Source organism: Thunnus maccoyii, chromosome 1, assembly GCF_910596095.1.
Source record: "Thunnus maccoyii chromosome 1, fThuMac1.1, whole genome shotgun sequence".
In the NCBI taxonomy this organism is placed as follows: domain Eukaryota; kingdom Metazoa; phylum Chordata; class Actinopteri; order Scombriformes; family Scombridae; genus Thunnus; species Thunnus maccoyii.
In genome coordinates, this window is record NC_056533.1 from 2,348,216 (window position 1) to 2,362,320 (window position 14,105).

At 39.4% G+C, this 14,105-nt stretch overlaps 1 protein-coding gene across 3 annotated transcripts in view; it reads left to right on the plus strand.

Moving 5' to 3' along the window:
- The window catches only part of LOC121884320 (cell migration inducing hyaluronidase 1), a 219,773-nt gene that overhangs the window by 108,743 nt on the left and 96,925 nt on the right, over window positions 1-14,105 (plus strand). For all 3 annotated transcript variants that reach the window (XM_042393113.1, XM_042393190.1, XM_042393271.1), the window contains 3 exons: window positions 8,772-8,909; window positions 10,413-10,551; window positions 12,128-12,364. In XM_042393113.1, coding sequence (XP_042249047.1) covers window positions 8,772-8,909; window positions 10,413-10,551; window positions 12,128-12,364 — 514 coding nt within the window. The remainder of the gene's footprint in view (window positions 1-8,771; window positions 8,910-10,412; window positions 10,552-12,127; window positions 12,365-14,105) is intronic.

A 14,105-nucleotide genomic window follows, 5' to 3' on the forward strand; every position in this document is an offset into this window, starting at 1 on the left:
CACAAACACACCACAGTGATGGCTCTAAACAATAACATGACAGATCATTGCTGTGTTACAGTCCATTATTATCCTCTCTTCACCTATAATTAGAGTTGTGAAGAAACCAGGTGCAGTGCTTTGAAGTCTATATTTCTCCTGCTTTATTTTCACAGTGTCATTCTCCCCGACTCACCTGTGTTAAAGGTTTTGAGATTGAGTTCAGGCACAGTTCACTGTGTTGTTAAATGAAGAAAAGAATTCAAAAAGTAAAGCAGCAGGTTCAGCAGTTTTACTCACAGCTGTCAAACACTGAAGTTACTGGCAGACACAGATCTCGGAGGACTAGGTTCAGACGCTAACTCAGAAGTGTGTGTGGTTGCTGCTGTGAACAGCTGCTGATGAGGAACTTTTTACTGTATATTGCATGTGAGCCTGTGGTTTTATAGTGTCAGCATTTCCATTTTATGTCTGTCTCCTTCATGTTCTTTAAGGAGGTGGAAATTGTAATAAATGGTATGAGTGAGTCAGTTCCACTTGTTTCCAAAGGCATATTCATTCAGCCTGGTATCACCAAGTGGCAAAGTTCTTTTAAAAAAAACAAAAAAAAAAACTAACTGGACATTTTTATCATTACATTGGGACATTTTTACTGTCACGTCAGACATTTTTACTGCATTTTACTGATCATTTTAACCCAAACCATGATCTTTCCCTAACCCTAACCACGTGGGCTTTTTGTCTAAACCTAACCAACAGCATTAAATGAGATCTGAAAAGCTTAAAAAATGAATAGACAGGAGATTCGAAATGTACTTAAAAATGGCATGCTGTTTATACGCCATCCCATGAGATCACATTGATTCATTTTCTTCAGCAATTTCAAGATGAACAAATTGCGAGTGTGTTGAAGTGAAAGCAGCAGTGTAGTGCTAGTCTTAATGTTTTTTTACACTTTGTTAAAGAGGACATTTCAATTGACATAAAAAGCTTTTTAAAAATAGATTTTGATGACCCAATAGATGAAATACACTCAAAAAGGTCAGAGGGACTCAAATCGTACCAATTTTAAAAAAGCTATTTATGATACCTTTTTTTAAAATTGATCAATTTATTATTTGAATATAATGAAACACAGTAAAACTATAATTATTGGTGGCACACTACAGGGTCCATAGTTGAACTGATCTAGCATCTAGCAACAGGGAAACACTGTCTGTGGAAACACAAAGAGGGAATTTGATTCTAAAACTGTAAATGTGTCAGATATCCACTTGATATGACTAACTCAGACTGCTGAAGCCTCATATAAGCTTCACATCAACTTTTAAATGACTGTGTGGACACACTGTGGATTTTTTTCCCCATCACTTACATTGTAAGTGTATTTGAAAGGGATCTTTTAATAGCCAGTGTGAACAGGAGGAATGATTCACTGTTCATATGGACACCTGACTGCTGTTTTAAGACACACTTGAAAAATTGTGAACCTGTCCTTCAACACTCAGTATGCACAGCAGTCTGCACCTGGGATGCCATGCCAGTGTCACTAGACTTATCATGCTACGATGGATGGTTTGTTAATGTAACATAGACAGATAATGGAATAGTATCCCAGCCACTCTAGAGTCACAGCAGGACTGCAGACAAACACACCACAGACAAGCAGCCATCACTCACAGACAGCAGAAACCAGCTGATTGCACTTTGCCACCTATCAATCTGTGTTAGGCCTCTGGGAAATCTACTTGACAATTCAGGTCCCCAACCAGTCAGTGCCATTGATGAATGCATTAGGCAGCAGGGGGATGAGGAAGCCACCACACACACAGGAGAGCAATAGATTGAAACTTATTGGGCAAACTGGACAGTTACATAGTGTCTCAGTGCTATCCTGACAATAACAGACACAAACTAAATGGGTTTATCAGTCACTCCTACTCTTGAGTGAGCAATCCAATAACCTTGTTTGCTATTTTATCTCCATGCAAATAGTTGGAAAGCTGAGAAAGTTACAGATTAGACACTGAACGACAGAATCAAATGCAGAGCACTCATTGACAAACCTGCATCAATCTGTGATGTTCAGTGGGTTATTGTGTGTTGTAACTTACTTTTTGTTGTTTCCTCCTCTGCTGTATTTACTTCCACCTCATGATTTCCTACATTTTCCACACTGCCTGTAAACAGCCCCAAGCAAACTTGTGTTCATCTGTTGCTTTCAATGACAGGTGAGAGGTTGGCCTGTGTATGTATAAATGTGTGTACCTGGTTTGAATCTGGTGCCTGCATCTGTAATCACCCTCTTTTCTTTCTTCAGTGCCTGGTTACACCACAAAGTTGCAGAGCAAAATTGATTCTAGCAAAGCAGCACTAGAAGCTTGTAGACTATTTGTGCTCTTGGTTGCTAACTGGACAGCACATTAACACTGTTCATTTAAGGAAATGTATTTTTTCCATCCACTTTTGTCTCATAAATGACTGCATGCTGTGCCACATCTCTGTTGTGGAACAATTTATACTCCAACAGAGCAAGTTTATTTCAAATTGGATAGTATAACACTGCTTACATGATGGCTTTTCCATTTGGACTCTCCAGTTCTCTTCATTCCCTAGAAGGTCAGTCCTGTCAAGAAAAAGTTCAAGTTGAACTATACTTGAAAGGTTACTTCGCCTCTGTGAGCAAATCCATTGATCTATCAAATCCTTTTGAGTGAATTCATTTCATCCTGAAGTTCTGTTGCTCTAAATGCTGGTGTGACAAGGACTTTGCACTCTCAACTCTCTACTAAAGGCTAAAATAGCAAGGAAATAATTAAAAGGAATAAAGTCATAATTAGCTAACCAGGGCCGGCCTTGGACAAAAATTCAATCCGGTAATCTCACACCTACCCAGGCCACCTACCCAGATGGATTCATTTGAATCCAAATGAATCTGGACCAAGACATAAATCTGCATGATTATTATTTATCTTCCACATATGTAAGCTACTTTTTAAATAAGTGCACACAATTAAGTTTCTGCAGAGCCAAATCTTCAAAGCACGTCACAAGTCATTTCATCTTCTAATCACAGCAGCGTAACGCAACCACAAAACACTAAACTGACTGAAACCAGCATATTAAGCTACAAGCAGAAAAATAGTTGAGTCAACAACACAGCAAGAGCACGCAGAAATAATGAAAACTTGATGTTATTTGACTTTGTATTATAACAGTATTTATAAAAAAAAGATAAAATATATTTTATGTCGCATTGTGCGTCTGACACCTACAGTCAGGGTGAAGCTACTAACCAGCTGTAGGGATGGGTATGGTTAGAATTGTTATCTTATCTAGATAACAATTCAATTTATCTTATCAACACTCAGGATTGGAATAGATTTCTATTTTAAATATAACAAAACATTGTTTTTTGAGCAGCAACAGTAATGTTTACAACAGCAAAGTCACTATATAAACTCAATAATATCTCACTGGAAACAAATCTAACATGCCAGTAAAATAAATAATATTCCTGACATCCAAATACTGAGTGAAGTTTAGAAAGAATGACGAACACAGACATCAGTCAGTATCAGTCATTCCCCCTGTCCTCTGTCCTCCTCCCTCTGCTGCTGAAGTGATTCACTGTCTGCAGATACTGCTGGTAGAGGAAGGAGTGACCAGTTTGTCTCAGACAGCAGCTTAGTTAACAAGAATTTACCAAATTGCCAAAAGCTACATACAGACAGCTTTTGTTTTAGCTTGTTTGTAACAATTTGCTGTTAGCTTGACCAGCATGTTGTGGTTGTGTAAAACATACCGGCGGTGGGTGGGACACTGCGGGCAAAGCAGTTATATATTATAAAAATATTGCTTTTTGACATGTCTATGCTTGTTGAGCAGGTGGTTTTATAAATTACTTATTGGCTTTTTAGCCATGAGCGTAGTTGTCCTCAACTTGAGTAAAATGTTATCTTCACTTCACCTGGTTCACTGTCTCCACTGGCGTCTCTGCTGTCCACTCTGTGCTGCTCTGTGTGTGTGTGTGTGTGTGCGTGTGTGAGCCCTGCCCTCGGTCAAACACAGAGAGCAGAGGAGGGGACAGAGAAGCTAGTGCAACAATAAATGACAACAGAACGCGGTAGAAAACTCTCAGCATAGTTGTTTCTGTTCATTTCTGCTTAGGGCTTGTAAAAAACACTTAGGCTCTGTGCTTCAGTGTTATAATGGCAGGGAAAACCCTGCATCACTGTGTTTTGCGCACAGACTGGAACGTTTCCAAGCGATGATGTTGTTGATGCAGGAGGCTTTGTGTGTTGGACCAAACAGGTGTCAGGGATATTAACATCAGTCAAAAGCAATGAACAGGAGGAGGGGACTGCATGCCTACAAATTTGAATGAATGTAGCTGTCTGGAGTTGTTTTTGCTATGATTTACCTTAATGATTTTGTGTTTTGATACTGGCTTGACACCCCAGGCCAATCAGTAAATGAATCAGGCAGGCCAAAGGGAATTGTCCTGGAGCTGCCAATGTCCGGGCCTGTAGCTAACTAGTTTGTGAACACTGGCCATGTCTGTAATTACAAAACACTTTCCTAAATTAGACCATTTTGTAGTCACTGACTGCAGTTTTTTTTAAGCTGATCACAATATATTGTACTGTAATATATCTTGGCTGGGCTGGTGATGGCACTGTTAATCACTAGTAGTTATGCTTCCATTAAGATGGTGATCAAGTTTTAAGCTACGTCTGAAGTTTCAGGAAAATAAAATGTGAATCAGTACAGGTTTATACCTGAACCAAACCAAGCGGCAGATGATGAAAGAGCATAAAACATTTTTGTAACAGTGGTTTGTAACGGACGGATGATAGGCGAGTATTTATGCAAATATATTCAAGAGGATGTGACAAGATTACATAGTTAATCTGCACTAGTAGCTCTGATACCTCAGGACATTTCATTAATTTCATAATTAAATAATAGTTATTAATTAATTATCAATTTCATAAACTCCAGTAATCTTAATGCTGCGCTCATTGTTGCTGGTGACTTCAATCAGGCTAACCTTAAGAAGGTTATGCCAGACTTCCATCAGCATATTGATTGCACCACAAGGGGAATTAATACTCTAATATTAATACTAGATCACTGCTACATGCCATTCAAAAATAGATACAGAGCAGAATCGCTATCTGCGTTCAGGAAGAGCGATCATGCATCCCTTTTGCTGAGGTCAAAGTATGTAAACAAACTATGACACATGTCCCCAGTGACGTGAGAGGTCAGGAAACAGTCAGGCCAATAAGAGGCCGCCTTACAGTTTGCACTACATGACACCATCTGGAGCACGTTCCAGGACACCACCATCAATGTCACAGATGACATAAAAACAGATTCACTGAGTCTGTGGTGAATTTAATTTGTGAAACAACAGAGAAAACTGTACCCAAGACTGCAGTTAAATCATTTCACAACCAGAAATCATGGATTATCAGAACCCTCTGGGATGCCATAAACACACACACTGCAGCCCACAACTCAGGGCTGCAGTCTGGAAACATGGACAGGCAGCAGCCTACAATGTAAGAAGAGCAGTAAAGGAGGAAAAAAGGGACTATGGTAAGAAAGTAGAACTACAGTTCTAGGAGGGTAATCCCAGAAGCATGTGGCAAGGTCTAACAACTATGACAGATTACAAGCCCACCCCCCACCCCCTCCTTGTCAAATGCTGATGCATCTCTAGTAAAAAGCAGAGTAAAAAATGAACTTTTATGCTCGCTTTGAGGCCATTGGCAGCCAGAAAGCAAAAACAGCTGAAGCAGAGGTTAATGGATGAGTGGATACACTTTTCACACCTATCACCCTTTCTGAGCACTAGTGTAGTGCCCTTTCAAAATGTGCCTGTTTGGAACAAGCTGATTGCTTGGCCTCCAGTAATGCTGCTTCAATGCATAGAAAAAATGAATACTGTTGATGTGAGGTGTGAATGAGTATACACACCAACAACATGAGAGAAACTAACATTCTATTATACACAGATGTTAAGTACTGTAATAGTAAATCTTTTCTCATTTCAAGTATAATGAGGGCTGCATTTAAAAATAAATATATTTTTCGCTGTCTATTTTTAATTTTTTTTACAGTACACCATGTGAAAAAACTCAAACTGAGCTGATACTAAATAGTGACATGAAAACACTGCAGATCACTGATTGGTCAGTCATTTATCTCATTCTCAGGCTTTCTGTCTCAGAGAAAGCTTTCCACCACTCCCTCTCCTCTCTCTCTCACTCATCAGCGCTGTGCTTGAAACACAGCATTCGCACAAGGAAAAAACAAAACAGATTTGTTCTGTTGTTCTTTGTATTTACTGATGCATTAGTTGGATGTAATGAATGATTGAAAAGGAGAAATGCAGAGGAGGAAAATGAAACAGAAACTAAGAGCATCTGTCTCCACAGTAAATCACCTGTTGAGTGTTTGATGATTATTTATTTGTGCTTTAGAACATAGCCACAATGAAATAATCAGAAAATAAAGTTTATTTCTGTCATACACAAGCTTTCCCTCTCACAGAGAAAGCTTTCCACAGTGTCTCTCTTCACCAGCTTGTCTCTCTGTTGCTTGCTCACAGAACCTTGAAGCCCTGCCCAGTTTATTAATATTAAATGTATTCCCGTGGGTCCACAGCAACACACCCACCAAGTGTGGAGTAAATTGGATGAAGGGTTCTCAAGATATGCAAAGGACATACATACACACATACATACATCCTTCCTTCAGTAGAGAGATGACATCAGGAGGGCTTTCAAGAGTGTAAACACCAAGAAAGCAGCAGGACCAGTGGTATCAGTGGACAGGTCCTCAAACTATGTGCTGACCAACTAGCACCAGTGTTCACAATGATATTCAACCTGTCCCTGGCTCGGTCTGTCATACCCACGTGCCTCAAGAAATCCACCATCATTCCTGTGCCCAAGAAAACAAGACCAGCCTACCTGAATGACTACTGCCCAGTAGAACTCACCTCTGTAGTAATGAAGTGCTTTGAACAGCTGGTCATGGATTACATGTGCCCCTCACCATCTACTAGACCCACTACAGTTTGGGTACCATCCCAATTGATCAACAGAAGACACCATAGCACACATCCTCCACACTACCCTATCTCACCTGGACAAGAAAGGGAGCTATGTGAGTTTACTGTTCATTGACTACAGTTCAGCATTTAAAATGATAGTTCCCCCCCGTACTCATGACAAAGCTCAAGGACCTGGAATTAAACACCTCATTGTGCATTTGGATCCTTGATGGGGCAGACCCCAGGTGGTGACAGTAGGCGGACACACCTCTTCTACCCTTATCCTTAACACTGGAGCACCCCAGGGCTGCGTTTTGAGCCCCCCTGCTGTACTCCCTGTACACACACAACTGTGTAGCCACTTTTGATTCCAACACCATCATCAAATTTACTGACGACAGCTGTGGTGGGCCTGATCACAATTAACAATGAAAAGGCTTACCTGAAGGAAGTAGAGGACCTGACCCACTGGTGTCAGGACAATAACCTACTGCTGAACTTTGGGAGGAAGCAGGGAGAGAACTACGCCCCCTTTAATATCAAAGGTTCCTCTCTGGAGAGGGTGGACAGCTTCAAGTACCTTGGTGTCCACATCACCAAGGGCCTGACCTGGGCACAGCATACTGACTCAGTGGTGAGAAAGGCAAGGCAGAGACTGTTTCATCTCAGACACTTGAGGAAATTCTGGGTATCCCCTCAAATACTGAGGAATTTCTACTCCTGCACCATCAAGAGTGTCCTGATGGGTAACATCACTGCCTGGTACAAAAACAGCACTGAACAGGACCACAAGGCCCTGCAAAGAGTAGTTACATACAATAACATATTATAGATGATGCTCTACCCTGCCTAAAGAGTATTTACACCAGGCACTGCAAGAATAAGGCTAGGAGAATTTTATTGATTCTGAGGGACTGATACAAAACCAGATTTTTACCCTGATGTCTATATACACAGTCATTTTCCCCCTAAAACATGTCCAAGTGTTTTGTATTTCATATTTGTCCTATAAAAGCAATTTTCCAGCTGTAAAGACTTCTTCACGGTGGCGATAAAGCCTGAGAAATGCTACAGTGGCCGAGGCAAATTGTAAAATATTTCATTTGCTCTAAAAGTGGCTGAATGTTTTCCATCAATTCTTTGTCTTCATACACCTTAGAGGAACTGCAGCGTTGCTACAAGGTTGCTTGTTGATACAGTGAAGGCTAGGGAGAGACAAGAGAAAAGGTGACTCACAGCCACATTTTCATTTCATTTCATTTTTTGTACTATCATGAGGAGAATCTTGTATTTATTTGATCCAATATCTCTGGTCTTCCTGCATTTGTCCATATTCATCTGCGTCATCTGCCCCGGTTTTTGAAGCTATGAATCACCGTGGATGTTTCCTTTACCTCAGCATAGCATACCTCAGTATGCTTCAAATGTGTTGTCTGAAGACATCTAAAGGTAGCAGTGTTTCTACCTGTTCTCTTTTAAAAGGCATTCATGGTGTAGCACTCCATTGTACAGATAAAAAGTGACAGAGGTAGCTGTATGAGGAATGAAAACCCATCTTCTTTAACAGCACACCTGGTCAATTGAGAGACAATCCCACAAGCATTTTGTTAGAAGTGTGCTGGGACAGGACTTCAACAACATGAGAGAGATGTATCAGCTCACAAATTAATAGGTGATTTGTGCTGAGAAGTTAAATGTTTGTGTTTTTCCCTGTCTCTTGCAGAGTGTCCGGATAAGGAGCCAGGACTGCAGCCATGGATGCCAGGACACAGTGAAGACCACCGTGTTACTATTGGTTATGGCAGGAAGGTCCTCCTCACAACTTCAGCTACAGTCCACTCCATCGAGATTCTCAATGGAGGTAAGCCAGTCAAATCCATGTTGTGATCATCTTCTTTAACTGCCTGTTTTTATCTGCACTTTCACATTAAAAACTTGAGTGGAAACACCAAAAATTCAGAAAAAGGTTTTTACACATGGCTCAGGTGGAAAAGTTGGTATATTGATAAAAGCAAAATGCGTGTGCAATGGAGACAGACTTAGAGAATGAATTATGACTTCCATGAAGCATGTGACTTAAATGTCCACTGAAGCTTTGTCTCCACTGAAGAGACATAATCACATTAGTAACATCCAATCCCTTCATCCAGATGCTAGGCTGCCTTTATTGTCAGCCAGTTCACCGTATCTGTTTATATCTTCATGCCAATGCTGCTTGCTGCTTAATTTACTCAAGATGTTTTAAATGAGTTTTAGGGTAATAATTAATGAATAAATTTAATGGATTATAATATATTAAGGTATATTTAATGCATTATCTGTTTGTTTTAAGGGATTTGTAGTTTGTTCAAAGCCCTTAAAATTGACTAAACAGCATTAAATCCATCCCTTCATTCATATTTAAAAGTGCCCCCTGAAACCTCTGAATTTGCACATTAATTGATGGTGATGTTGCTTTTACTCCATAAAACCCCTTAATCAACCCCAAATTTATTTATTTTTCTTAACTGACCCCAAAGCGAGGTCAATTTATGAAATCCTTGGATATTGAATAGGAATCCCTTAAAACATCATTAATTTGCATCTAAAAAAAAATCAGATCCCTAAAGTAACCCAAAATCCTAACCTAAATAACACCTTAAACTGATAATTAATGGATCTGGCAAATATATTAAATTAATTTGTAAATTCAAATCATGAAAGTAATTGAAGATATTGTTGTTTCATAGTGGGGTGGTGTTAGGATGTAATGTTCATATCCTCAAATAGTTTTCTGCAACATTTAACTGTAGAGCCATGAATAGTCTATTCTCTACTATATGGTCAATACCTTGACAGAAGTATCTCAGACTGAAAGATCTTTCGAAGTAAAAAGATTTGATTGCCTATTTTAGAATGTATTGTGCAAAACAAAAGCACAAACAGAGTAATATTATTTAAGAAAAAAGCCTTGTTGAAAGCAGGTCCTCAGCCGTTCAAAGAAAAGCAGCACATACAGCAGGTTATGTCTGATGTTCAACAGCTATTCACCACTTCACTATTGAATCATTGGATTGCAGACCTGGTAACAGGGGTGGTTGGCCAGCTACATCTGTTCTGTGTGTGTGTGTGTGTGTGTGTGTGTGTGTGTGTGTGTGTGTGTGTGTGTGTGTGTGTGTGTGTGTGTGTGTGTGTGTGTGTGTGAACAGCCTGAGCCCAGGGCCATAAATGGTAGGAAGACAGGAAGTGTCTGAGGGCACCGGGGCATAAAAAACCTGCCAGGAAGCTTCATCTCTCTCTCTCTCTCTCTCTCTCTCTCTCTCTCTCTCTCTCTCTCTCTCTATCTCTCTCTCTCTCTGTCTGTCTGTGTCTCTTGCCCATTTAGGAAAGCTGGTGATTGCTGACACCAACAGGCCCATAGTGCTTCGAACAAAACACATTCTGATTGGAAACAAAGGGGAACTGCACATCGGAAGCCCAGACTGTCCTTATAAAGGCAACCTCACCATTTCCCTATTTGGAAGGTACAGTTATGTGAAGTAACTCATGAGAACATGCTGATACTGTGTTCTGAAGGGCAGAAGTGTTCTCAGTAAGTGATGCTAATCAACATATTAACATAGGTTATAACCAGTCTCACTATTCAAATCCATTAACATTAACAAATGTCGAACATTAATCCATTAACAAATCATATCTGATATGTTGAAACAGCATTGGCCTGTTGTTAAAAACTTGATTCAATTTAGTTCCTGTTTAGTTCATTCTCTGATGTGATGAATCAAATGTAGTTTGATTGATTTGATGTTAGTAAGTGTATGAATATAAACTAGATGTTTTCCAGTGTTTTATATTTTTCCTGTTGTCCATAAATCCTATGAAAAGATCAAAGCCAGCATAGAATGACCTTATAAACCAGTATTGCCTTAGCCCTGATCCTGAACTCCCCAGATGGTGGGCAATCTTCTGGAATGAATAAGGATTTTTTGTTTCTTCGCATTTGCCTGACATAGTGTTGTTTTACCTAGCTTATCAATTGCTGGGAACACTGTCTACGGTTTGGTGAGTTTGTATTGAGTTTGTACAAGTTTTATGACCTTCTCAGTGACTGAAAATTTCAAGTTACAGGAAATGGTGTTTTTGAACTGGATCAGGGCTAGTATTGTGTGTGTGTCTCTAGTGTGATATATCTTATTTCTCTGTGCCATAGAGCTCCATTGTTGTCCAAAAACTATTTAACATCAGTGAGCTACACTGTTGCACTGAGTGACATGTTCCGTCATTACCATGAACACACACACTAATTTATTTTCACTCAATCCCACACACATCATCCTGCTGCCAGAAACACTCACTAGAACACCAGAGACTTCTGCTAAAAACTACAGTGGCCAGCTGTTTTAGGAAATTATTGGAACTTTAAAAAAATTGAAATTATACATTATTTTTTAAAGATTTAGTAGGAGGAAGAGAAGAAAGTAAGGCAATTGGGAAATTTCTCCGTTCTGTAATTCTCTGTTTAGCGTCTTCAGGTTAGGCTAACCCATTGTTGCTAACTTCGGAGCTAACCCCCTTCCTCCTCCTTGGTCTTGGGAAGCTGCAGCATTTATTAAGTGACACAATGTAGTCTGTACTATACATTTACTGCCAGACTGACAATTTACTACTTACCTTTTCCCCTGCTGCGCTCACATTCACAATCAGTTGTCTGCCGCTCGCTCTCTCGTTTAACCAATTACTCACTTACGCACTGCTCTATTCCTTAAAAGGAGTTATGCTACAGACACAGACATGAACTCACATTTCAAAACAGCGCTGCTTAGAGGCTCCCAAGTGCTATTGATTTCTGAATGAATGGATATTTGGCGTTATTTTTGGCATTTAAAAAGATATTTTTGGCCTGGTGGGGGTTCTCGTTGGCCTGGCGGCCCACCAGGCCTATACTATTATAAGGGAAACACCACAAGCATCGTATTGTTTTTACCCAATCATCATTAAAGTGAAAACTGAAGTATACTTTGTTCTCTCAAATGTAAGTCGTATTTAACTGAATGAATGTAACTAAGTAATTTTAAAAATAACTCTCATTACTGTTCTCAGATTGGATGACAGTGATCAGGAACACAGTTACTTTGGCCGGAAGTACATAGGTGTGGGGACCGGAGGTACACTTGAGATCCATGGAGGAAAGAAGCTGTCATGGACTTTCCTCAACAAGACCCTCCACCCTGGAGAGAGCAACCAAAACAACTACCTGTTCCAGAGAAGCTGGGGGAACCGAGGCATCATTATCCACGTCATTGACCCTAAGTCCGGAGAGGTCCTGCATGATGACAGGTGAAGGTGTCCTCGGAGCTGAGGCTGCGTCTCTGAGACTCCTAATTAGAGCAGAAATGATGTGGTGGCTGATGTCTCATAACCCCAAGATTGTTATGAAAGAGACAAATAATCCTCTAACGGCTCTGGCATTGTTTCATACTAGGATATTAAATTTAGAAATCGATGCCATCCTTAATATCCTTTCATGATTAATTATCCATCATGTTTTTATTCCAAATGGAAGTCAGATAAAATTGATAAACAGTTTTTGTTGTAAATAGATTAAGCTATTTTAGAGGAGGAGGCAGGGCAGTGAACTATATCTAATACAGTCTGATTTACTGTTGTTACACCATGTCTGACAACCATAAAAAATGTTTAATACACTGTCATTACCACACATTTAATATGCATGAGTCAAGTGCAGTGAGAGATTAGGGAACAATTCAACACTCATACATGGAAAGGAAGAAAATAATGCTTTGAAGTAGGTTAGTGTTACACAAGTGGATGTCACTGGTTGTTCAATATATATATTTATAATATATATATTTGCTCTCTGTGTTTTGCTTTTGTGCTTTTAGATGTTATTTTAGCTTCCACTTCTTATGGAGGTACACTCCCTGATTTTGTTAAAGAACCCATAGCGTCCCCTAATCCTAGACGTTCTAATTATCCAGTGAGCTGGGAGAATATTTTGAGATTTTGGGGTGCTATTGGCAACTAAAATTACAAAAGTCAACTATTTTTCCTTTTTCTCAAAAGTGAGCAGATATACATAAATAATTCTCCTAATAATTTCACAGAAGATTAATGTTTGATTGATTACAGAGCATTTGGTTCTTCTTTAACCTTTTAACATCCACCGGGTTGCCAGCGACCCGCTTAAGCCAGTTGTAAGCGGTAGCATCATGCTGTAATGAGTAAAAGCAATTGGCACAATTTGGCCAATTTGAAATGATTGGAGAGGTTCGGGGACAGCAGTGACACCACAAACTAAAAACTCCCTAGCTCCCATAAGGTTAGGCCTAGAGGTCTGGATTATTATACAGGTTGATAAGATGTAGAAGGTTTATGGTGTTCTGCATAGTTCTGGCATAAAGCATGTTTTAATTATTGTTATTTAAATATGAGTCATGATAGACGAGGACCAAAAACACTTATTTGAACTGATGTAGTTTTGTTTGTGTTTTAGCCACATGCTAAACAAGCACATTTTCAGAAACTAGACGATGTCACTTGTCAAATGAAGCCTAATACATGCATCATGGCCTTAAAGTTCTTCTGTTATGAGCTTTTCCATTTAGGTATGCCAAATAGGTGAAAATTCTATAAAAAGGGTGGATGTTAAGGGGTTAAAAAGGACCTGAAGTCTTAATTCAATTAAGGAGGAGTTTTCATCTACAGTAAAGTTGTTTAATAAAATGACAACATGTCTGAGTAACAATCACAAATTAGCTAACAACACCAAACCCCTGAAAGTGAAATATAATATTAATTATATTAGTTGTAGTTATATTAGTCTTCCAGTGAAGACTTTACAATTCTGTGACATTTGAAATGTTAAACTATTAATACTAACTGCATCAGATTCTCTACCATTCATTCTACTCCAACTCTACTACTATTACTGCTGGGCTGCAGCTAGTCAGTAATATGTAATACAACTTGAAGTTGAGGGTTGCCAGATCATATAGTCAGAAATCCCCCATATGGTGCTTTTTCATTCATTATCACAATAACCCACTTTTTGCAGAAA